At 41.8% G+C, this 24636-nt stretch overlaps 1 protein-coding gene across 3 annotated transcripts in view; it reads right to left on the reverse strand.

Moving 5' to 3' along the window:
* Positions 1–9853: 9853 nt before the first annotated feature.
* Positions 9854–24636, reverse strand: part of PIK3AP1 (phosphoinositide-3-kinase adaptor protein 1) — a 130256-nt gene continuing 115473 nt past the window's right edge. For 2 of the 3 annotated variants that reach the window (XM_049854849.1, XM_049854851.1), the window contains 4 exons: positions 23605–23742; positions 20199–20269; positions 18894–19012; positions 9854–11714 (listed from right to left, as the gene is read on the reverse strand). In XM_049854849.1, coding sequence (XP_049710806.1) covers positions 11657–11714; positions 18894–19012; positions 20199–20269; positions 23605–23742 — 386 coding nt within the window. In that variant the 3' untranslated portion in view covers positions 9854–11656. The remainder of the gene's footprint in view (positions 11715–18893; positions 19013–20198; positions 20270–23604; positions 23743–24636) is intronic. The other variant, XM_049854850.1, reaches the window with a different exon arrangement.

Raw genomic sequence — 24636 nt, forward strand, 5'->3', positions numbered from 1 at the left:
CCAGCCGCAGCCTCCTCCGCGCTGGCGCCGCCGCCGCCGTCGCCGCCCGCTCCCGCGCCTCCCCCGCCTCCCCACGCCTTCTCTGTCTCTTCCTCTGACTCAGCCACGTCATCCGGCCACCCCGGCACACGCCGGAAGTGCCTCGCGACGCGGGGCCGCAACCGCCGTCGGGCGCCCAGCCCGGGAGATACGAGCTCGCGGTCGCCGAGGGCCCGTGCCCGGCCGTCCCCGCGCCGCCAGCCTTGCCCTCGGGCCGCTCCCCGGCTCCGGTAACGGCGGTGCGGCCGGCCTAGCGGGCGCTCGAGAGGCCGCCGCGCAGGCTCGGCCTCGTGCCCCTCGCTGGTAGCCTGGCCGGCACCTCGGCTGAAGCTGCCTCCGGGCCGCGTCCTGGCGCCAGTCGTCTGACTGTAGCCAAAACACTTAACCTTCCCGGGCCTCATATTCCTTAGTTGCAAAATGGTGGCTGATCGTCTGACCTGCCTCCTTTTGAGCTTGGGGGATCAGATAAAATAACCGTTTCCAGGCATACGTCTACCAATGTGAATGAATCACGAGCTCTTACAATCATCATTATGGGAGACTGGTAAACTTGTACAGGGTTGGATCAGGGTTTTAAAGTCACTGAATACTTATTGGACCCCCTACCATTCAATCAAGGAATGCTGGCTACGTAGACATTCCTGTTCCTTCATTCGTTTACTTGTTATTCGTTGGTCCTCCGTCTACAGACATAAACATGTCTTGCAATGTAAGCTGTCCAGAGCGTTGTTGACCACTGGTATATTTCTTGTCCTTAAAACTGTGCCAGACCCCGGGGTACCCTTTGCCATGGATTCCGACTCCTACCGACCCTACAGGACAGTACAAATGCCTCGGAGGGTTTCCAAGGCTGAAATCTTTACGGCAGTGCGCTGCTGTACGGTTCTCCTGAGCAGCCACTGGTGGGCTGAACTGTTTACTGTTAGGTTAGCAGCCGAGCATTTAACCACTGCTCCACCAGAACTCAATGAACCCATAGCAGGAACTCAAAATATATTTGTTGAGTAAGTATATGTGTATAGTATTACCATCTACACAGTCCAAAAATCTGGAACTTGTCCTCAGATTGTCTTTTCCTGTGAGGCATCAGTACTCAACAAGTTCTGGCATTTGGTGTCTTAAAAATGTCTCCACTGTTTATTTTTCCTCTCCTTCCTGCCGGTAACAGCCAATCTTCTACATCTTACTGTCTTCTAACAGGATCCTGGCCACCTATCTTCCTTCCCTTCTTGTTAATTCTCTCCAACATGTGCCAGAGGGATCCTTCTAAAAAGAAACCTAGTTAGATCACTCTCTTGCATAAAACACTCCTTGAATATTGGTTGAATAAATCATGGAATCACAGCTAAATACACTGAGCGCTTTTCATCTACCAGGCCCTATGCCGAGCCTTTACGTGTATTAACTCATTTAACCCTCACCGTCGTTGTTAGGTCCCGTGGAGTCGGTTCCGACTCATAGCAACCCTATGCACAACAGAAAGAAACACTGCCCAGTCCTGCTCCATCCTTATAATCGTTGTTATACTTGAGCTCATTGATGCAGCCACTGTGTCGATCCACCTCGTTGAGGGTCTTCCTCTTTTCCGCTGACCCTGTACTTTGCCAAACATGATGTCCTTCTCCAGGGACTGATCCCTCCTGACAACATGTTCAAAGTATGTAAGACACAATCTCCTTATCCTTGTTTCTAAGGAGCATTTTGGTTGTACTACTTCTAAGACAGATTTGTTCGTTCTTTTGGCAGTCCATGGTATATTCAATATTCTTTGCCAACACCACAATTCAAAGGTGTCAATTCTTCTTCAGTCTTCCTTATTCATTGTCCAGCTTTGACGTGCATACGATGCGATTGAAAATACCATGGCTTGGGTCAGGCGCACCTTAGTCTCCAAGGTGACATCTTTGCTCTTCAACACTTTAAAGTGGTCCTTTGCAGAAGATTTGCCCAATGCAATGCATCTTTTGATTTCTTGACTGCTGCTTCCATGGCTGTTGACTGTGGATCCAAGTAAAATGAAATCCTTGACAACATCAATCTTTTCTCTGTTTATCATGATGTTGCTCATTGGTCCAGTTGTGAGGATTTTTGTTTTCTTTATGTTGAGGTACAATCCATACTGAAGGCTGTGGTCCTTGATCTTCATTAGTCAGTGCTTCACGTCCTTTTCACTTTCAGCAAGCGAGGTTGTGTCATCTGCATAACGCAGGTTGTTAATGAGTCTTCTTCCAATCCTGATGCCCCATTCTTCTTCTTATGGTCTGCTTCTCACATTATTTCCTCAGCATACAGATTAAATAGGTATGGTGAAAGAATACAACCCTGACCCACACCTTTCCTGACTTTAAACCAATCAGTATCCCCTTGTTCTGTCTGAACAACTGCCTCTTGATCTATGTAAAGGTTCCTCATGAGCACAATTAAGTGTTCTGGAATTACCATTATTCAAAACGTTATCCATAATTTGTTATGATCCACACAGTCAAATGCCTTTGCATAGTCAATAAAGCACAGGTAAACATCCTTCTGGTATTCTCTGCTTTCAGCCAGGATCCATCTGACATCAGCAATGATATCTCTGGTTCCACATCCTCTTCTGAAACCGGTCTGAATTTCTGGCGGTTCCCTGTCAATATACTGTTGCAGCCATTTTTGAATGATCTTCAGCAAAATTTTGCTCTCGTGTGATATTAATGATACTGTTCTATAATTTCCACATTCGGTTGGAATCGGCATAATTTCTTGGGAATAAGCATAAATATGGATCTCTTCCAGTCAGTTGGCCAGGAAGCTGTCTCCCATATTTCTTGGCATAGACGAGTGAGCACCTCCAGCGCTGCATCAGTTTGTTGAAACATCTCAGTAGATATTCCATCAATTCCTGGAGCCTTGTTTTTTGCCAGTGCCTTCAGAGCAGCTTGGACTTCTTCCTTCAGTACCATTGGTTCCTGATCATATGCCACCTCTTGAAATGGCTGAACATCGACTAATTCTTTTTGGTATAATGACTCTGTGTATTCCTTCCATCTTCTTCTGATGCTTCCTGCATCGTTTAATATTTTCCCCGTAGAATCCTTCACTATTGCAACTCGAGGCTTGAATTTTTTCTTCAGTCCTTTGAGCTTGAGAAACGTCGAGCGTGTTCTTCCCTTTTGGTTTTCCATCTCCAGCTCTTTGCACATGTCTGTGTAATACTCTACTTTGTCTTCTTGAGCTGCCCTTTGAAATCTTCTGTTCAGTTGTTTTACTTCATCAATTCTTCCTTTTGCTTTAGCTGCTCGATGTTTGAGAGCATGTTTCAGAGTCTCCTCTGACATCCATCTTGGTCTTTTCTTTCTTTCCTGTCTTTTCATGTATGATGTCCTTGATGTCATTCCACAACTTGTCTGGTCTTTGGTTACTCATGTTCAGTGTGTCAAATCTATTCTTCAGATGGTCTCTAATTTCAGGTGGGATATACTCAAGGTCATATTTTGGCTCTCGTGGACTTGCTCTGATTTTCTTCAGTTTCAGCTTGAACTTGCATATGAGCAATTGACGGTCTGTTCCACAGTTGGCCCCTGGCCTTGTTCTGACTGATGATATTGGTATGACTCAAAATGAGAAGAAACAGCTGCAAACATCCATTAATAATCAGAACCTGGAATGTACGAAGTAGGAATCTAGGAAAATTGGAAACCATCAAAAATGAAATGGAATGCATAAACATCAAAATCCTAGGCATTAGTGAGCTGAAATGAACTGGTATTGGCCATTTTGAATCAGACAATCATATAGTCTACTATGCTGGGAATGACAACTTGAAGAGGAATGGTGTTGCATTCTTCATCAAAAAGAACATTTCAAGATCTATCCTGAAGTACAGCGCTGTCAGTGATAGGATAATATCCATACGCCTACAAGGAAGACCAGTTAATAGAACTGTTACTCAAATTTATGCACCAACCACTAGGGCCAAAGATGAGGAAATAGAAGACTTTTATCAGCCACTGCAGTCTGAAATTGATCAAACATGCTATCAAGATGCATTGATAATTACTGGTGATTGGAATGCAAAAGTTGGAAACAAAGAAGAAGGATCAGTAGTTGGAAAATATGGCCTTGGTGATAGAAATGATGCCAGAGATGGAATGATAGAATTTTGCGAGACCAGTGACTTCATTGCAAATACCTTCTTTCACCAATATAAATGGCGGCTATGTACATGGACCTCGTCAGATGGAACACACAGGAATCAAATTGACTACACCCTCTATGCAAATAGGTACTAGTAATATGCTCGTTTTATAGATGAGGCAACTGAAGCACAGAGAGGACAAGTTACTTGCTGAGAGACCAGACCCAGGCAGTCTGGTTACAGAACATGTCGCTTTACTGCTAATGGGCTACCAACCATACCAAAATCCATCAATCCTGTTGGTGTTGAGTCGATTCCAACTCATAGCAACCCTATAGTTCAGAGAAGAACTGCCCCATAGGGTTTCCAAGGAGTGCCTGGTGGATTCGAACTGCCAAACTTTTTGGTTAGCAGCCGTGGTAGATTCGAACTGCCAACCCACCAGGGTTTCCACCAACCATACAGCCATTTTAAAAATGAAGTAGATCTATATGTACAGGCATGGAATGACATCCAAGAGATAGTTCTAAATTAAAAAAAAAAAAGTTGAAAAAATTAGAGTATAACTTCATTCTGAATGGCAATGTTAGTCTTCCTGTAGAAAATAATCTGAAATATTATGACTCAAACCATTAATAGTGGTTAACTTTCTACTTTGTACACATCTGTGTTTGAATGTTTTTTGCAGTCTGCATGTGCTACATATGTAATTTGAAAAAATATGTATTTTTCTTGCTAAAGGATAAAGTCCAAATTCCCTAGCCTGTTATAAATGCACCTGCTGATTCAGACCCCAATTTGTCTCCCCAAATTTACCTCCCACCAATTCCCGTGCTCTAGCTTCACCCGTGTATTTCCCAAACACACCATGCTCTTCTGCACCTCTACAACTTTACTCTTGCTGTTCCCTTTGCCTAGACTGCCCTGCTTCACCTTGATCACTAGATATCAACTTTTCAGGCCTAGCTGAATTACTACCTCTTCAGTGAAACCTTTGCATGATTCCCTTGGGTAGTTAAGCATCCCTTCTTCAGGATTCCAATAGCATTTGAAGCACTATGTCATAATTATCTTTATATCTGCCTAGCTGCTGGGATAGCGCTTATCACATCATAGATATCCCATAACTGTTTAATGAACAAAGAAATGAAGACATTTACAAGTAAAAAGTGAAATAACAGCAGAACTTAAATAACACTTTCTAGCCAGTGTAAGAGACATCATAAAGCAGTGCATAATTAATTGCTGGATGAATCGTGAATCATACAGGCAGTAATTGCTATAGAAATCAGAGGGGGTGTCTTATACATCTTTGTATAGTCTCCAGAGCACCTAGTGCAGTGACTTCTCATAGTGGAAGCTCAGTAAATGCTCCATGAATGAATAATCACTGCTTTTGAATGAAGTGGTGATGGGCAATTGCAGAACAAGCAGTGCAGGTGCTGAATAAAGATGGGTGGGGAGTTTCTTGGTTAAACATCCCTCACCAGCCTCCACAGATTTGAGGCAATAAGCATTTGTTTTGTGGGGAGCACTGGGCTGACAATTACTTGGGGGTGCCAAGTATATAGTATTCATTTGGAGAATAGCCTTACAACCAGGAATCATTCCACACACAACAGAGAACAGGCACGACAGTGTACAACAAAGAACTGCAGGGAATGTGACCAACTGTCCAAATATTTGACAGGCAGTAAGAGTAAAAGGCAATCAAATAAGGGGAAACCCTATTTAGGTTGAGTATTTGGCAAAGTTTAATGGAGGGAAGGAAACCCTGGTGGCATAGTGGTTAAGAGCTACAGCTGCTAACCAAAATGTTGGCAGTTCTAATCCACCAGGTGCTCCTTGGAAACCCTATGGGGCAATTCTACTCTGTCCTACAGGGTTGCTATGAGTTGGAATCAACTAGAGGGCAGTGGGTTTGGTTTTGTTTTTGTTTTCTTTTAATGTAGGGAAGAGGATTAAGGGCCATTAATTCAACAACTATTAAGCATCTACTATGCCAGGAACTCTGGTAAACCCTGGTGGCGTAGTGGTTAAGTGCTACGGCTGCTAACCAAATGGTCGGTGGTTCGAATCTGCCAGGCGCTCCTTGGAAACTCTATGGGGCAGTTCTACTCTGTACTATAGGGTCGCTATGAGTCGGAATCAACTCGACGGCACTGGGGGGTTTTATGCCAGGAACTCTGGTAGGTACTAGGAGTATGATGATAATAAATGACATTAAGTGATAATAGTCTAATAACAGCTGGTATGGGAAGAAGGAATAGGAGATAAAGGAACTGAATAGAAGAAAGAAGGAAAGTGGCTTCAAAGATCCTTGGAAACTGATGACCTCAAGGCTACAAAACAGGGCAATTTAACGTCATTAATTTCTTTGCACATTTCCCATTTCACTGTCTCTCACACAGTTTTTAATTGATCTGTTATAACAATGATATAGGGCAAGGCCACTTATTTGAAAAAGCAGTTGCCACATAATAAAAAGATTCCCTTGCCGATTAGGTAGTATGACTCCAGTAAGTTTTGTCTCTCTTGTTCTTTGGAGTGAGAGATTCCCTGCACCTTGCCAGATGCTTAGACTTACAGAGTTGAAGGGAGGCATAGTGGTTAAGAGTTCAGCTGCTAACCAAAAGGTCAGCAGTTCGAATCCACCAGGTACTCCTTGGAAACCTATGGGGCAGTTCTACTCTGTCCTACAGGGTCACTATGAGTTGGAATCAACTTGATGGCAATGGGTTTTCTTTTGGGTTTGGAGTATTACTGGTGGTGCTAAGGTTAAGCATTTGGCTGCTAACCAAAAGGACAGTGGTTCAAATCTGCCAGCCACTTCTTAGAAACCCTGTGGGGCAGTTCTACTGTATCCTACAGGGTCGCTATGAGTCAGAATTGAAGGCAACAGGTTTGGTTTTTTTCGTTTGGATTTCTACTAATTACAAACGTGCCCATTTCACAGATGATGAAACTCAGGCCCAGTGCGTGGTCAAGTTATGTGAACTCAACTAGTAGCAGACCAGAGTACAAACCAGGTTTCCTGACTTCCAAACCAATGTTCTATTTCCTACGTCATGCTTTCACTGAATAGCTGGCTAAGACATTTCTCCTATATTGTGGGTTAAATAGGCTTTGGTGGCCTGGGAACCTAAATACTATTTATTACAGTTTCCATGAGAAAATGAATTCTGAGTTGACCTCTTACACTCATCCTCTCACCACCCTGTTGAACATGGTACTTGACCAGCAGACATGAATGATGAAGGACATTTTATATGCTTAATAAGCCACCTGGAAGTTAATAGAATACAATTTGTTTATCAAACCAAAGCAAATATTTACACAGGCAGACACCTCAAAACTGAGGATTGATTTTATAGTTATTCTACAATAAATCTTTCAGATGTATCCAAATTAACCACTTGTCTTTCCTAGAAATAAATCTATTACTAATGCTCCCCTAGCCAATCAGCTGCAAAGCTACGTACTCTTCTTTGAAGGAGGAGTATAGAAAACCAACTTACTTCCTGTGACATACGGGGGAGGGATCTAAACACCCACCTGTTGAGGCAATGAATGATGAGGGTTTCTTTTTTTTAATAACAGGGTATGATGACTTCATGCCAACATACATCAAACATATTTAAGAACACTGATCTGGTTTTGCCAGGCTTTCTTGTATGTATTACCTACTTCTTTAGTAATTGTTATAGTAATGTAATTTTAAGACCTGCATTTATATATTTTTTTCAGTATCCTTTATTCCTTTCCAGATTCTTTCACTGCCAGAATCAAACCTTGGTTGAGGCTAAGGATGGGTCATTCTTTAGGTTTACTGTTTTTTTTTTTTTTTTTTTAATCCCAAAGTCTATTTTTCTGTTGTTGATTGCAATTAATGCATCATACTTGTGAACTTGTTTGCCTTCCAATCCACATATTGGTGGTTGAAGAAAAGGTATACAGAAGGAAATCTGAATACACTAAAGTCTCATACAAGGGAAACTCATTGTTTAGGGATTACTATTATATTTAAAGAAACACTGGGCTGTCCTATTGGCTCAGAGTTTAGGGATTTTGAGAGCTTTGAGCAGAACCTAAGGATTATTGAGACAGGCAAGAGATCGGGCTGGCTGAATTAAATAAGGTCTACATTTCAAAGTCCTGTGTGCTCGACCCGCTATAATTAAATCTAAACCTGAGTGCAGACCACCATATAACTTTTACTGCTGGCACCCAAGAACTACTTGTGATTAACATGCTAGGTGCTTAGACAAGATAAGGGGCTACATTTCAAGTCCCTGTGTGCTTGACCAGCTATAAATTGCTGATAATCCTTCTGAGTTGTTTTTCAAGGCCTCACCAGGTGCAGAGCAAGCGCGGTAAAGATCATCGTGGCCTATGAATGACCTTCCACATGAGACAAACATGAACAGGGACCCCTGGACGGGGTTCAAACCAAGATCCAGAGGCATCAAGCATGTACAACATCCCAGAATAAGTCCTGTTCAACATCTCAGCAGCCTTTATAACAGGCTCCATCTTGGTTCCAGCAACCTCTGTGAGGAAATCCATCTTGAATTCTAACCGTGCTGGCATTTCATTTTCATAATCCCTCCCTTTCTCCTGGAAATCTCTACCCATCTAATGAATAAAGATAATGCCTTTTTCCCACCTAAAAACTTTTATAAGCCCTAGGAAATCCTTTGTTCAGAGAGAGAGAGACTGGAGGCTAGCGTAAGTGGAAACCCCTCTCCTTCTCTACTTCACGGGCCTTTTTACTTTCTTTCTGTCCCTAATAAACCTTTGTTCGTGTGGAAAAAAAAAAAAAAAAAAAGGACCAAGATAATTTTAACCTGACTGGTAAAAATGTCAGTTGAAGCCTTTTACATACTATCTCTTTGCCTAATTATGACAAAGCATTAGGGATTATTCATGTCATTGAATATGTCAAGTTAAATTATTTGATTGCAACATCATTCAGTCTTCATACTTTTGTTGCTTAGTTTGATTATCTGTTCACAGTTTTTAATATAAGATGAAGAAATGGTGTTGGCCTAGAAATTAGTGCCCAATTTTTCTGGTACAGTTAGAGGCAGAGTAAATGGCAGCAAGACCAATAGCTTCACTTTCTACTGAGCCAACTGTAAAATTTTGGGGAAAGATAGAGGCAGCAGAGCTATCCCCCAAATTATCATATAGAAAGCTTTTTTAACAGTCTCTTTGGACACCTAGTTAAACCTTAGTTTCTGATCATGAAAGTCCATGGTTTTGTTACATCGTGCATTCCCGAAAACTGTGCTCAAAAGTTGAGTATGTGGAAGTTGAATAAATTTATATTATAATCATTGGTTCTGTTCCGAGAGAATAAAAAATCACATTCAATTACACCTCACCATTAGAGACATTCTTTGATGACATGGGTCCAGGGTTTCATCCAAATTATCTCATTATCTTCTTTTCCTTTATGGGTGAACACACAACTAGCCAGCTTGGCTATTCAGTGAACATCCAGTGAGGGTTTGAGATTTGCCGCTTTTGACTTGGCACTCCTAATCTTTCCATCCATGTCTCAAATATATCATGTTCATAAGGCCCGTGCTTCTCAAAAGCACTTTCATTTTTATATTTTCTACTTATTTTCACATACAAAAAATATTCAAATATTCCACAAACACTGTTAGACAAATAAAGATGGTAACACCATTGACTGGTAATAGGTTTTGCCATGTATTGAGCTAAATGCTTGTTCATTAGAGACTGTACAAAAATCTAAATTTGCATCCAAAAGGGACCTTGAAGGCACCAAACGTACAAAAGTAGGTTTTGTCAAGTCAAAAGTGCTAGAAAAGGAGACTGAGTATAAATAACAGGAAGGACAATTATACAAACATTATAATCTCTTGTTCTCTTTTTATCTCACGTTACCCTGTTTCTACCGCATAAGTGACAAGGGGAGTGAGGGGATCACTGAAGGAACATTTGCAGGATGCATACTCCGTGCCAGGCACTGTACTAGATAATTTGCAGTCTCAAGACGGACATGGCCTATAGTGTATTTTATGTCAGAAAAGAGGCTCAAGACACCAGAGGCTGTTCCCTTCAATAAGAATCCTTGCTTGCCGAGTCACAGAAGTCCTAAACAGGACTGAGAAATGAGAATGAGAAAGAACTTAATCTTCAGAAAAGCACCCAACAAAACTGTACTTAAATGGGTCATTAATAGCATAGCTTTTATCTCTCTGGGTAAGATGGAGAATACATTTTTAAGTTTAAGGGAAACCACCAAATTTCTGATTTTTTTAAACAGACAAGTCTGATACTAATTTCACTGTATGTTTAAGCATCAAATTAAGGATGTGTGCTTTCAAGGTAGATTTATGTGCCAAGGACATAAAAATAATGACATATTTAAGGGTCTACATTCTCTACACAGATCATCCAAACCTAGGGTAATAATAGGTGTTATAAGGAAACAGAGAACTACTTCTATTCTAGGATGCTTCTTCTTCTGACCTTACAACAGAGATAAAGTCAAGGATCTACTCTCCTTATGGCCAGAACTAAGACCTATAAAGGCCACAGAGCAATAAACGGGATCCCCAGCATCCCAGGCTTTTGATTCCTACCATTTTTTAGATATTCCCTGGCAACATCACTGTGTTGAAAGAATACCAAAGTATAAATACACAAATTGAGAAAAATAATTGATAGTCCCATGCCTGGGAGATATGGAAGAAGAAAGTTTCTAGAAGGCCAGCATTTAATCATTGACTGAATTTCTACATCTGGGCCATTTCTTCAGGGAGAGGAATCGGCTATTTGGAGATGGAAAGTGTGGTGACTCAGAGTCAGCAGGCCCAGATTCTAGACCTATTTCCACCACTAACCAACTGAATACCCTTGGTTCCAGATTTCTGTGAAACATCAGGCTTGCTTCTGTATTGGAAGGGGTTAGGGCTCATCCCTGTCCAAATTCTTTTCCAGTCTGTTGTATGTAAAAATCCCTGACATTTATACACTCAACTGAATCGACAGCAAAGTTGAAAAATTATTTAAAATTTAGGGCATTTATCATCTTACTTGATACTGTAAATCTAATATTATAATCACTTCTAGAAATTAGGCTGGGACTAGCAAATATTAAGGTCTAGTGTAAGTGCATTCCAGTAAAATCACTTGTAAAGTACACTCCTGATCGTCAATCTTTTTAGGCTTCTGACACACCAAATTAGAGGTAAGTATTCCAATTAAGTTTTCATCCTTTTGACAAACAAAGATCAATATACTTGGCAATGGTGAATAAAGTCCTTAGTTTTTCACTTCTTCATGCCTTGATATTGTCTTCTTCAAGGATAGTCCAAACCAGCAGGGCTGCAACAATATTAGTAATGAGAGTAGGTCTTAAGGTCAGCAGTGATGTCCATAAAAGTCATTGTGAAGACATCATTAATGGGCTGAAATTCACGAGTCTCAAAGTCCTGGATTAGACAAGTGTCAGGAGTGGAGTCAGCGACCTCTGGGTGGAACAGGTGGAGGAGGATGGAAGGTCTCCCTGGTTGGAGGCCTGAAATAAAAGATAAAGTAACTCTATTTAAAACCTAATATCATGAAGGTTGCCCAACATTGTGAATGCAATTAATGTCACTGAATTGTACACTTAAAAATGGTTAAAGTAGCAAATGTTTTTGTTATATATTTTAACACAATAAAATTATTAAAAAAAAAAACCAGTTTAGCTAGTTCTTAAGCATTCAAAATCTATTGCAAAATTAGTATACTATACATATGCCTCGATTAATGAGACCATACATATATATAGACCTCTGAGTCTACACACTTTAGCTGGGGCTCACAATTCTGGCTGCATGTTAGAATCACTTGTAACCAGTTGCCAATGAGTTGATTCCAATTCATGGTGCCCTTATGTGTTTCAGAGTGGAAATCTGAACCTCCACAGTGTTTTCAATGCTTGTGACGTTTCAGAAGTAGATCACCAGGCCTTTCATCTAAAGTGCCTCTGGGTGGATTCAAACCACTAGCCTTTTGATTAGTAGCTGAGTGCTTAACTATTTGTGCCAGCCAGGGACTACTGAATCACCCGTGGAGCTTTTAAAAATACTAAGTCTCAGGCTCCATCCCAGACTTATTCCATTACAATCTCTGGAGGAAAGGGCTTGAGCATCAAAACTTTTAAAGAATGCCACCCCCCGCCCCGCCACCACCACCACCAGTGATTCTAACACGGAGCGAGCCAGGCTGGAGAAACGCTGCAGTAAGGGGATACATTAAAAGGAGAACTGAGAATTTCCAAAGCTGGCTTCTCACAACTACTTCCTGTAGTTCACCGTAGGATCATTGTTAAGTGTGAGTCATCCTTTCCCCATTTTTGCGTTACTAAAAAACCCTTCCATGTTATTTCATAATCATTCCTGAATAGTCCTAAATGGCATTCCAAACAGACTTGGGTGAGTCTGTTTAGACAGGTTCAATGAATGTAGATAGGATTTCTACATATGTGCTGTAAAACCAATATTTAATTCTCTTGGACAAAAGTCAATAAGTCAAGAAAGAGAGCTTTGTCAGGTGCTGTAACTGAACTGTGTTACCCTGGAGTTGTGCCCTTAAGGACTGAATCAATCAATGAATAAATATTTACTAAATATCTCTTGGATGCAAGTTTTATGTAGGTCAAGGAAATGACTAAAGAGTTGAGACAAGAGGAGCCGTCTCAGGATAAGAGAGAGGCAGAAGTAGAAAAGAATAACCTTGGACATGCTCAGGAGCTCCTCCTGGCCCCGGTGAATAGACGGCTTTGTGTGGTTGTGGTTGTCACTGAGTGACTGAGCTTTATCCAGTGAAAACAAATGAGAGTCTCCTTTCATCTCCTCGGCTTGCCCTCTGCACTGTGGTCTTATGGCAGAAAGCTGAAGCACAGTCAGGTGATACCATGTATTACCTGAGCAAGGGTTTACCAGTTGCCATCGAGTTAAATCTGACTCATGGAGACCCCACGTGTGTCAGAGTAGAACTGCACACCATAGAATCTTTAAGGCTATAACCTTTGCAAAGCAGATCACCAGGCCTTTCTTCCAAGGAGACTCTCTAGGTGGTTGAAACCATCAACCTTTACATTAGTAGTTGAGTGCTTAACTGTTTGCACCACCCAGGGACTCCTAAGCTAGTATAGGCATCCATTCTTTATTCCTTTCTTTCTTTCTCTTGACAAATATTTATCTACTGTGTGCTTACTACAACCCTCGGTGTAAGGTATAGCAAGTAAGATGGGCATGGATCCCATTCTCAAGGTACTTAGAATACAGTAGATGAGGCAGACAATAAGCAAAATCAGTAAACTGTACTAAGTATTTTGATAGGGAAAGTTCAGAACCTAGGGGAACATATGGTGAAGATATTTATGTATTCCTCTGAAGGACAAGCTCGACTTCTCTGAGCCTATTTCTTTGGCTACCAAACAGATGTATTGATATCTATATTAGAGTATTATATGAGGCTTGAGATGACAATCAGAAAGCAGGTGGCTCAGTTCTAGCTTACAATAGGCACTTGAGAAGCTAATATTTGTATCATTATGATTAACAGTCTATTCTTAGATCTTTTTTCCCATGTATCCCCTGTCAGACTTCCATTTTATTTTTATTTTATTTATTTATTTTTTAATCCCCTGTCAGGCTTGCATTTTATTTTCTACCACAGGATGGTCATCATTCCTTCCTGGCCTTTCTTCCTCTCTCTGCTGCCCTACTCTGCAGTTAGGGTGGGCCTTAAAGCATACAGTCTCTACACTTTGTCCTGATGAACAATTCCCGCTACAGATTGGAAGCCCCATCTCAGGGAGATGGATATGTGATTGTAGAAGTTATCAGAACCTGGGAGACAAAAGGACTTTAAATCAGAATCTGGGGGTGGTCTATGGGGAGATGGACTTTTCAGGGCACTGGGAAGCTGAAGTTGGGGACACGGTTGTCCGGAGATAACCTGGGGGCTGGCCACTTTCTCTTCCCTGTTGAGGGCGAGGTCTCACTGTTGATGAGTTTGGTTCAAGAACTCAGCAATTCTGATGTTGGTTAACATTCTTTTAAAGCAGGACTGAAATAGCTGGTATGCTCTTGTATGTTAGATATATTGTTAAAAATATTTCTAAACTTCACTATTAGTTGTAAATAGCCTCTGTCTCAGGTCTCCTAAGAGTCCTCTAACTCCTTGATGACTCCAGCCCCTTCAAGGGACCCACAGACCTCTTTACAAGTCAGCAATTAAAGGATTAACTCCTGGTGCTGCAGGAAGCCTCCAGAACTGTGTTCTAATTAGATAGTACCCAAGCCGTGCCCTGAAGAGAAGTGCATGGCTTATCAGTGATAGTTCTTCTGGAGTGGCAAAATCAGTTCAAAATCAAAGAGACAATGGCTCAGCAAGATTTTGGCTTTTTTCTCAACTGTGGCAGGGCCTTCCCTATGCAGAGAATGATACTATCAACTGCCCATCCTGGAGAGCCCAAGGATCAAGGAAATGCTATCAAAGATACAACACATCTGCTCCTGTTCTTGTCACCATCTGCCTTCCTTTAGTTTCTTCAGCTAAATATTTGGTGAACTCAGAGCAGGTGGAAGTGTGCAGTCTCTGTCCACTAATCTATACTCCACCTGCAATGTAGCATCCACATGGTAGATGGCTTGGTGCCCAATTGTTGAGGAGCTTAGTAAGTCCAACCTAAGCAGTACCAATCCATCCATCTATTCATTTACTCACTTACATAATACATATTTATTAAGCTCTAGTTAAGGAATCCTAGTGGTGCAATGGTTAAGTGCTAGGCTGCTAACTAAAAGGTTAGCAGTTCAATGCTGCCCAGCTGCTCTGCAGGGGAAAGACCTGGCAATCTGCTCTTGCAAAGATTATAGCCTAGAAAATACTATGGGGCAGTTCAACTCTGTCACATGGAGTCGCTATGAGTCAAAATCGACTTGATGGCACCTAACAACAACAACATGTACTAGTTACTGTGCTAGGCACTGAGGGTAACAGAAAAAAAAAAATTGGACACAGTCTCTATTCTCAAAAGGTTCACCAACCACTTAAGAAGACAGATATAAGCAAGGGCCACAATGTAGCATGTATTATCATTGAGGTGTTTGAGGAACCCAAAGGAAATTCACTGCATGGAAACAGTAGAAAAGGCTTCACAGAAGAGGTGATGTTTGGACTGAGTCCTAAAGGATGTATAAGAATTTTCTAAGCAGAGATTGGAAGGAAGACAGCATTCCAGGCAAAAGATTGGGCCAAGACACAAAGTGGTACAACTCACTGGGAATTCTTAAGGGATGGAGCACAGGTCAATACGGGAGATGGGTGGGACTTGAGGCTAGATGGAGCCAGGGTATGCTAAAGACCTTAGAGTTGAATTTCAAGGCTTTTATGCCAGAAAGTGATATCATCAGCTATTTGTATTTTAGAAAGTATACTCTGATTGCGATACAGAGATGGTATCAGCTGGAGGCAAGGAGATAAGTGTAGGCTTACAACGGCGAACTTTGCACTGGCAGATGGAGAGGAGGGGGTGCTGAGAACTGAAAGGGCAGCAGGATGGACAGAGCCTGCAGACACAGTGGATGTGGGAGCTGCGAGGGAGGCAGGAATCAAGGATGAGTCCGAGATTTGGGGCTTGAGGAAGGAAAAGAACGGGGCCACTATCTCAGGTTGGGAATTCACGAGGAGAAGGCAATTTGGGGAAGACAATGGTAGGTCAGATGATGAATTCAGTTCAGGGTTTGCATTATCTGTGGGACATCAGTGTATAGACAGATATAGATAGATGACTCCAACTCATGACAACCTTATGTACAATGGAACATTGCCTGGTTCTGTGTCTTCCTTGTGATTGCCAACATGTTCAAGTCCATCGCCCATCATTGCAGCTATTGTGCCAGTTCATCTCACAGAGGGTCTCCCTCATCCTCGTTGGCCCTCTACATCACCAAACACCATGTCCTCCTCTAGTGATTGATCCCTCCTGATGGCATGTCCAAAGCAAGCAAATCAGGTAATATTCTGCTGTGATCCTTAAGAGTTTCATTGGCTAATTTTTGGAAGTAGATCACCAGGCCTTTCTTCCTAGTCTGTCTTAGCCTGGAAGCTCTGCTGAAACCTGTCCACCATAGGTAGCCCTGCTGGTATTTGAAATGCTCGTGGCATAGCTTCCAGCATCATAGCAACACACAAGCCACCGTAGTAAAACAAACTGACAGGCAGGTAGTGGTATCAGTGTGTAGATCCCCAGTTAACAGTAGGGAATAGAAAGCTGAGACATAGATAGAGATTCGGAACCTTTGTCTACCGGTGGCAATTAAAACTCTGGGGACAATGCAGAGCGAGCAGAGAAATGGATCAGGACTGGATAGAATGACCAGTGGGATGAAGTTTGCATCCACCAGTGCTGCTTGGAGGGGCGGAGGGCACGTTCAATAGAGGGGTAAGGAAGAGCTGCCAATTCCAAGAGCTGGAAGATGAGAAGAGGCCACCAAGGTCAGCCTCCACTCCTGTCTGTAGGAAGTGGATCAAACATCTAAGCCATTCTGGAGAGAGGCCCATTTTATTCTCTGCGCAAAGATCTCATTTTATTATGAAGACTGCATACATATTGCAAAATAATTTCATATTCAGAAATCTTTTTTTCATACCCCAAATACACCCAAATCCCAAGTTCTATCAATCAGGTTTCTTTGTGAATACCGTTCCTTTAGTAAAAAATGGTTTCCTACTTTTCTCTCCCCTCTTTATCACAACATGCTTCCAGACTCCCAAACAATTCATCTGCCGTCTCTTTTTACACACTGAAATGCATCCCAGTTTCTGTTCTTTAATATCTGGAATCTGTTTTCCTGGTTGTCCTTTTTTTCTCTTCCATTAACAAACTCCTACTGAATCTTTGTAGCTATAGTTTCAAGCCTCCAACTCCTTCATCTTGGTAGTTAGACAACTGGCTCCAAAGTCCTCATCCTTCAGGAGTAAAAAGGTCTTGGACCTTGGATCTCCTCCCATGACACCTAGACTTTCTTGGAGAGGTGTAACATAATGACTAACACACTGGGCCCTGGAGTTAAGTGTACCTGGACTTGCCACACAGAGCAAGTCTCAACCCAGTCTCAAGCCCCAGTTTCTGCAGCTGCAAAATAGAATAATATTAAATATCCACCTCTTAGGACTATGGAGAGAATTAAATGAGATAATGCATTTAGAGTGTTTAACATAATACCTGGCACATGGTAATCAAATAATATTTGCATTTATTGCCATAATCCTTCTCTATGAGCTTCCCTCCCCCATCATCAACTGTATAATAATTTTCAAGCAACAAAACATTATGTAAATTCAGGGGATTGGAGCAGATTATGGTTAAGGTTCCTTCTCAGGCTAATATTCTAATATAAGACCTCTAGTTAGTACCAGCAAAACGTGTCTGGTGAATGGGATATACAGCTTGGAACTGTCGGGTACTTGTGTGGCCAGCGTTAGTATATGAATATTGCTGGCAACATGCAGAAAAGTGAGAAATAACAAAAAGAGAAATGGAAACATGCTTAGCACAGACTCAGCTAATAGGAAGAAAGGCCTCCTTGTACTTTGTTAACAAATGTCACTGATGAGACTCATTTGAGTTAAAAATTTCAAAATACAAAAATCCCTCACTGGGGAAAAAGCTTCCCTCTTTCTTATCCTTTTTTCCCCTTGTATTATATTTTAAACGTCAAAGAGTGACACTCCTAAGACAAGCCTAAGCTTTTACTCCCAAGTATTCCTTTCTCCATCAGCAGACACACTTCTTCCCTGTGACGCCATAAGATCTTAAAAAGGTGCCAGCAGACCCAAGTACCGTATATAACAAAGATGTACCTCAGAGCCCAGTTCATCAAACTCTGATGTCTAATACTCATCTTCAAATCTCTGTATGTTCACTCTTCTCCTATATAAAATATCACTCATATTGTTGAGCTCTTACTATAGGCTGGGAACTCAATCCTTACAACCCTGTGAGGAAGATCTATTATTACCCCCATTTTATACATAAGGAAGTTGAGGCTCATGAAAGTTACATAATTCATCCAAGTCCATAAGTGGCTGCCAGAGACTGGGACCCAGGTAGTATGGCTCTAGAGCCATACTCTCCACCACCATACCACACTGCCTCTTTCTAATACCTTCTTATCTCTTGTTCCCTAATAAGCATGTGTTGACAATAGTCCCCACGACACAGCAAAGGACATTACTTATTAGGCAGCTGAATTCTTGCCAAACAAATAAAAATTATTCAATCAGTTGATGTTTGTCAATATATTTTATTTTTGAAATAATGCATTTGCTATTTAAAATACTTGCAACTGAATAAAGCAGTGCTTAAATTAATGGAGTCTACATTAAGATATGGTATCAAAAGTAAGCACTTCTGTTAACTCTGTTTTCATTCCTCAGTCATCTTAAATCAAACTGAAACCAAACTCATTACCTTCAAGTCGATTTTGACTCATAGTGACGCTATAGGACACAGCAGAACTGCCCCATGCGGTTTCCGAGAAGTGAATGGTGGATTCGAACTACCAATCTTGTTTAGCAGCCAAGCTCTTAACCACTGCACCACCAGGGTTCTTCAGTCATCTTAAATGTCCCTAAATTCTACTCTCTCCGGGGACTCAGAAAGTGAGGAAAAATTTCATATCAGTTTCAGTATTACCTCTGTGAAGCAGCTCGAGGAGGCACCCTGGGGGGCCTTTCAAGGGGCACAGTGGGTGCTCCATCTACTTGCTGGGGGCCTGGACTTCGACTTCTTGTAACCTCAGACACTTCATTATCCTACAGCAAACCACATGAGAAAGGAAGGTGAAAATTACATTCAACAACCAGCATAGTTGGATGCCAATATCCTCAAAGTGCCTCGGCCCTGCTCAGGCTTCGGCTGAGAGTTATTCATAAGATGACTGGTTATCAACCCAGCAACACCCAGACAGCTTTCCATTTCTTCCTGGCATCATTGAGGAAGACAATCTGGCCCAAATTATCACCAATGGCCTGAACACTAGGTCGTTGCTACTCAGAGTATGGTCTGTGGTCCAGTACCATCAGTATCCCCTGGAAGCTTGACAGAAATGCAGAATCTCAGGTTCCTCCCCAGATCTGCTGAATGAGAACCTGCATTTTAATAAGATCTCCAGGCAATTCTTACACATATTAAAGTTTGAGAAGCATTGTTCTATATAACCAGGATAAAAAACAGTCACCATTGAGTTGATTCCCACTCCCACCCCTGGTGACCCTATGTGTGACAGACTAGAACTGTGCTCCATAGGGTTTTCAATGGCTGATTTTTCAGAAGTAGATCATCAGACATTTCTCCCAAGGCACCTCTGGGTGGACTTGAACCTCCAGCCTTTCACTTAGTAGCTGAGCATATTAACCATTTACACCACCCAAGAACTTCACAACCAGGGTAGAGCTGGGGAAATTTTACTTTTAAACAAATGTTTCTTTTTGGGAAAACAGAACTGTGCGTGGTCCTCAGTCACAGGGTAATATAAGCTGTGCCTTAGAGGGGTCACCCACCTCTAGAACCCTTCTTGTGGGATCTGCTGAGTTGGCAGTACCCACCTCTCCCCTTCCCCCCACCCACCTCGCCACTGCCCACCAGATCAGGGAGGCATCCTGACCCGAAGTGAGCCAATGTGGACTGGGACCTCAGCCTGAAGCAGCATCTGACTCTCTGCTCGAAAGCCTTGTACACCTGAAGCAGAAAAAGCCATGGTGCAGTAAGAGGCAGAAATGTATAGGCAAGCAGGGATGAAGGAGTGTCTGGCCCCAGGGACACGCGGAGAACAGTGGCTCATAGCTCCTGATTCAGGCTCTGGGGTTCCCTGAGACTCACCCAGCTCCTTCCCACAGATGCCTTCTTTGGCTAACTAGTTTGAGGGGATTTCTGTTTCTTGCACTGAAATGGGCCCTGCCTAAGATGAGATAAACAGGAGTGGGGATCCTCAGTTCTCACCTCATTGTCCCCCTCCATCCCGCTGCTCACACTGAGGAGGCTGCGTGTGCTGGATCGGTTACTGGCGCTGCCTAGTGGGTAGAAACAAAATCAGCCACACAGACTGCATATTCGTTCAGGCTAAAACAAAATGCAGAACTTTTACACTTATTTATTTTTACTGATAGGAATAATACATAAGCTGTGAATGTGGGGTTTTTAGAGTTCAGTTTTTCCTTCAGCATAAAATGAAATAGTTCAATTTTTTTTTTAATTACTGTTTTCACAATATAGCAAATATTTACTGAGGGCTTGCTGCACATTAAGTGCTTTGAAAACATTATTGCACTGAATCCCTCCAGAAATCCTATTTGATGCTAGCACTCCAATTTGACAGGCAAGGGAGCAGAGGTTCCCTAGTCCTCAGTTGTTCAGTGATATTTCTAAAATCTGCAAGCCAATTTTGTTGCTGTAGCTCTTTACTCGTTTAGGGATTATAGCAAACACATGCATGTATCACATACTTATCTTCTAAAAAGGGGCCAGGTGGTTTGACACAAAACAAAATATAAAGTGTAAATGCAAAAGTATAATTTCTGCTCATGGTAGGAACTGTGACTGTGTGAGTTTACGTGCTCAAGGCTTTTGAGCTGGGAACTTGTCACCTATCACCATCAAGGAACAGCGCTGTTCGGTAGCACTTTCTGGAAATGTTCTATTGTTCACTATCCAATATGGTAGCTAGTATGAAATGTGGCTAGTGAAACTGAGGAGTTGAATTTTAAGTTTAATTAAATTTAAATAGTCACATGTGGCTAGTGGCTACCATATTGGACAGCACAGCATCAGAACAAGCTCAAACACATGGTAATCTGCAATGAAGAAGGAAGAATAAAAGCTAATCAACTAAAACAAGGAGATTTTGACTTCAATACACCAATTGCAGCAATTTGCCACAAATGGCCTTGCCATACCTTAGGTTTGCTGATTTTCCACATATAAAGCAGCTCCTAATTATATTAACTTATAGGTATATATAGACAACATAAACAGTGACTATACCCGTGGACCTCACCAGATGGAATAGAAAGAAACCAAATCAACTACATTTGTGGAAAGAGATGATGGAGAAGCTCAATATCAGTCAGAACAATGCCAAGGGTCAACTGTGGAACAGATCATCAATTGTTCATATGCAAGTTCAAGTTGAGGCTAAAGAAAATTACAGGTCAACGACAGCCAAAGTTTGACCTTGAGTATAACCAAAAAAGACCCAGTGCCATTGAGCTGACTCCGATGAGTATACCCACCTGAATTTAGAGACCATCATAAGAATAGATTTGGATGCATGGAACACTAATGACAGAGTGTTAGTGTTACTAATAATGGTAAGGTGAGTTGTAGGATGACATCAAGGACATCATACGTGAAGAAATTAAAAGGTCACTAAAAAATAGGAAAGAAAGAAAAGAACAAAACAGATGTCAGAAGAGATGCTGAAACTTGCTCTTGAACATGGAGTAGCTAAAGCAAATGGAAGAAATGATGAAGTAAAAGAGCTGAAAAAGATTTCAAAGGGCAGCTTCAGAAGACAAAGTATTATAATGAAATGTGCAAAGACATGGAGTTAGAAAACCAAATGGGAAGAACACGATTGGCATTTCTCAAGCTGAAAGAACTGAAGAAAAAATTCAAGTCCAGAGCTGCAATACTGAAGGATTCTACGGGCAAAAAACTGAACAACACCGGAAGCATCAAAAGAAGATGGAAGGAATACACAGTCACTGTACCAAAAAGAACTGGTTGATGTGCAACGATTTCGGGAGGTAGCATATGATCAAGAAACGATGGTGTTGAAGGAAGAAGTTCAAGCTACACTGAAGGCATTGGTGAGAACAAGTCTCCAGGATTACCAATTGAGATGTTTCAACAAAGGGATGCAACTCTGGAAACACTCACTTGTCTATACCAAGAAATTTGGAAGACAGCTGCCTGGCCAACTGACTGGAAGAGATCCATATTTATGCCCATGCCAAAGAAAGGTGATAAACAGAATGTGGAAATTATCAAACAATATTATTAATATCACACACAAGTAAAATTTTGCTGAAGATAATTCAAAAGCAGTTGCAGGAGTACATCTACAGGGAACTGCCAGAAATTCAAGCCAGATTCAGAAGAGGACGTGGAACAAGGGATATCATTATCTTCTCACATACTTTTGACATGTTATCAGGAAGGACCAGTCCCTGTAGGAGGACATCATGCTTGGTAAAATAGAGGGTCAGCAAAAAAGAGGAAGACCCTTGATGAGATGGATTGACACAGTGGTTGCAACAATAGGCCCAAGCATAACAATGATTATGATGGTGGCATAGGACTGGGCAGTGTTTTGTTCTATTGTACACAGTGTTGCTATGAGTCACGACTAACTTGACAGCACCTAACAGCAACAGCCAAAAGAACACACAAATCTGACTTGGAAGAAGTACAGCCAGAATGCTCCTTAGACATGAGGATGGTGAGACTTCTCATGTACTTTGGGCATGTTATCAGGATGGACCAGTCCCCGGAAAAGGACATCATGCTTTGTAAAGTAGAGGGTCAACAAAAAAGAGGAAGACCCTCAATGAGATAGATTGATACGGCACCTGCAACAGTGGACTCAAATACAGCTGTGACTGTGAGGATGGCACAGGACCAGGCAGTATTTCGTTCTATTGTACATAGGGTTGCTATGAGTTGGAACCGATGAAACGGCATCCAACAACAACAACAACAACAACATATACAGACTATTAAAAAGTCTTAGTTTTGACTTCACTATAGTACCAAATTTGACCTAATCAATTTCTATGTTAGCTTGAATAGAGTGGATTAAGATTATAATTTTGGATTATTTTCTTGGGAGCAAATTTTTTAATTTAAAATAATGTGTCAAAGTATTTCTATAAACCAGGGGATTTTGAGTTCACACATTAAGAAGCATATGACCCTGTTCCTGTCTATTCCTTGCTATCTACACACAAAACTGTTCACTTGGTCAGAATGTCCTTTTCCCCCCACCTCCTCCAACCCACCACTATCCACAAGTCTGAAACCTCTTCTGTCTTCAACACTCAGGACAAATGCTACCGAAGAAACCTTCCCAGATTCCCACAACTGGAAGTAACCCTTCCCACCTACAGGCTGCCATCCTTCTGTGGCTAAGCCTCCCCACAGCATTCCTCATTGTTCACCCCATTCCCTCACAATGAATCAGACATGTTCCGAAGGTTATCTCTAGAAGGCAGTGAAAAACTGTCGTAGGCATTGAGTCTATGACTCCAGAAATTCATACTCATCAGCTCCGACTATCCCTTCCCTTGGCATTCTTAAATTTTTAACCTTCAACATTCGGCTCTGAACCTTAGCTCCCCTGCTTCACCTGCTCTGGTTGATGACTTGCTTGCCCACATCTCAGAGCTTAAGTTTGGTAGGAGGCTTTGGTCCTGACCCCCATCATCCTCATGGCTGTGTGACATTGGGCAAAACTCTTGCCCTTCTTGGGTTGCAAATATCCCATCTATAAAATAAGGAATGAGACCAATTCAGAGGTTCTTGACTTAAGTCCATGAATGGGCAAAATTGTGTGTGTGTGTGTGTGTGTGTCTTATGTAGTGTACACACACGTGCAAGTGCATTTTTCTGGGAAGTAGATTTACAGCATATATCAGATTATCAAAGGGGTTTGTGATACAAAAAGATTAAGAACCCCTGGGCCAGATAACCTTGGAATTCAGCTTCTCTCCTCCTCTTTTACGGCTTTCCTTGCTGTTTTGATGATGACCACGGAATGTATGAAAGAAGGGAAACTCAATCCATTTGGCTTATGAAGGCAGTGCGGCTGGAGTCAGCTAACATCACCCTGGATACTGTAACAAAGCCCACTGCTCCTGCCTGCACATCAGCCTCCGTTGTCTGTTGCAGTCAGACTCCTGTTCAAGCTTTCCGGTCAAAAAAGGAGACGTTTCCTAATTAGATCCTCAACTCGCCTGTGAAGTCAGGATTCTCAAAATCGAGTCCATGGTTTTCTGACTTTGCACAAGTTCTACCACAGTTGAGGAGGCAACATGAAAAGCGCTTAAGAAGGCTGGCTCTGGATACAGACTGCCCGAGTTCAAATTCCCACTCTACCACTAACCTAGACATCAAACTAGGGCAAGGCACTAGACTCCAGTTTCCTCAGGGTAAACAGAGTTGATAGCACATCTCTCATCGAGTTATTGTGAGAATTAATCTACAGAAGAGGCTTAGCATCTAGCAACTGCTCAGTAAATGTCAACTACTACTCTTATTAGATTTTGCTATTTATAAAAAAGTGGTAGAGAAATAACTCTCATGCAATCTGGCTTTGGAGGTATCTGTGTAAAGGAACTTTCACACCATGGAGAAAAGACAGACCTTGTAGATGGAATGT

Source organism: Elephas maximus, chromosome 16 (genome assembly GCF_024166365.1).
Source record: "Elephas maximus indicus isolate mEleMax1 chromosome 16, mEleMax1 primary haplotype, whole genome shotgun sequence".
In the NCBI taxonomy this organism is placed as follows: domain Eukaryota; kingdom Metazoa; phylum Chordata; class Mammalia; order Proboscidea; family Elephantidae; genus Elephas; species Elephas maximus.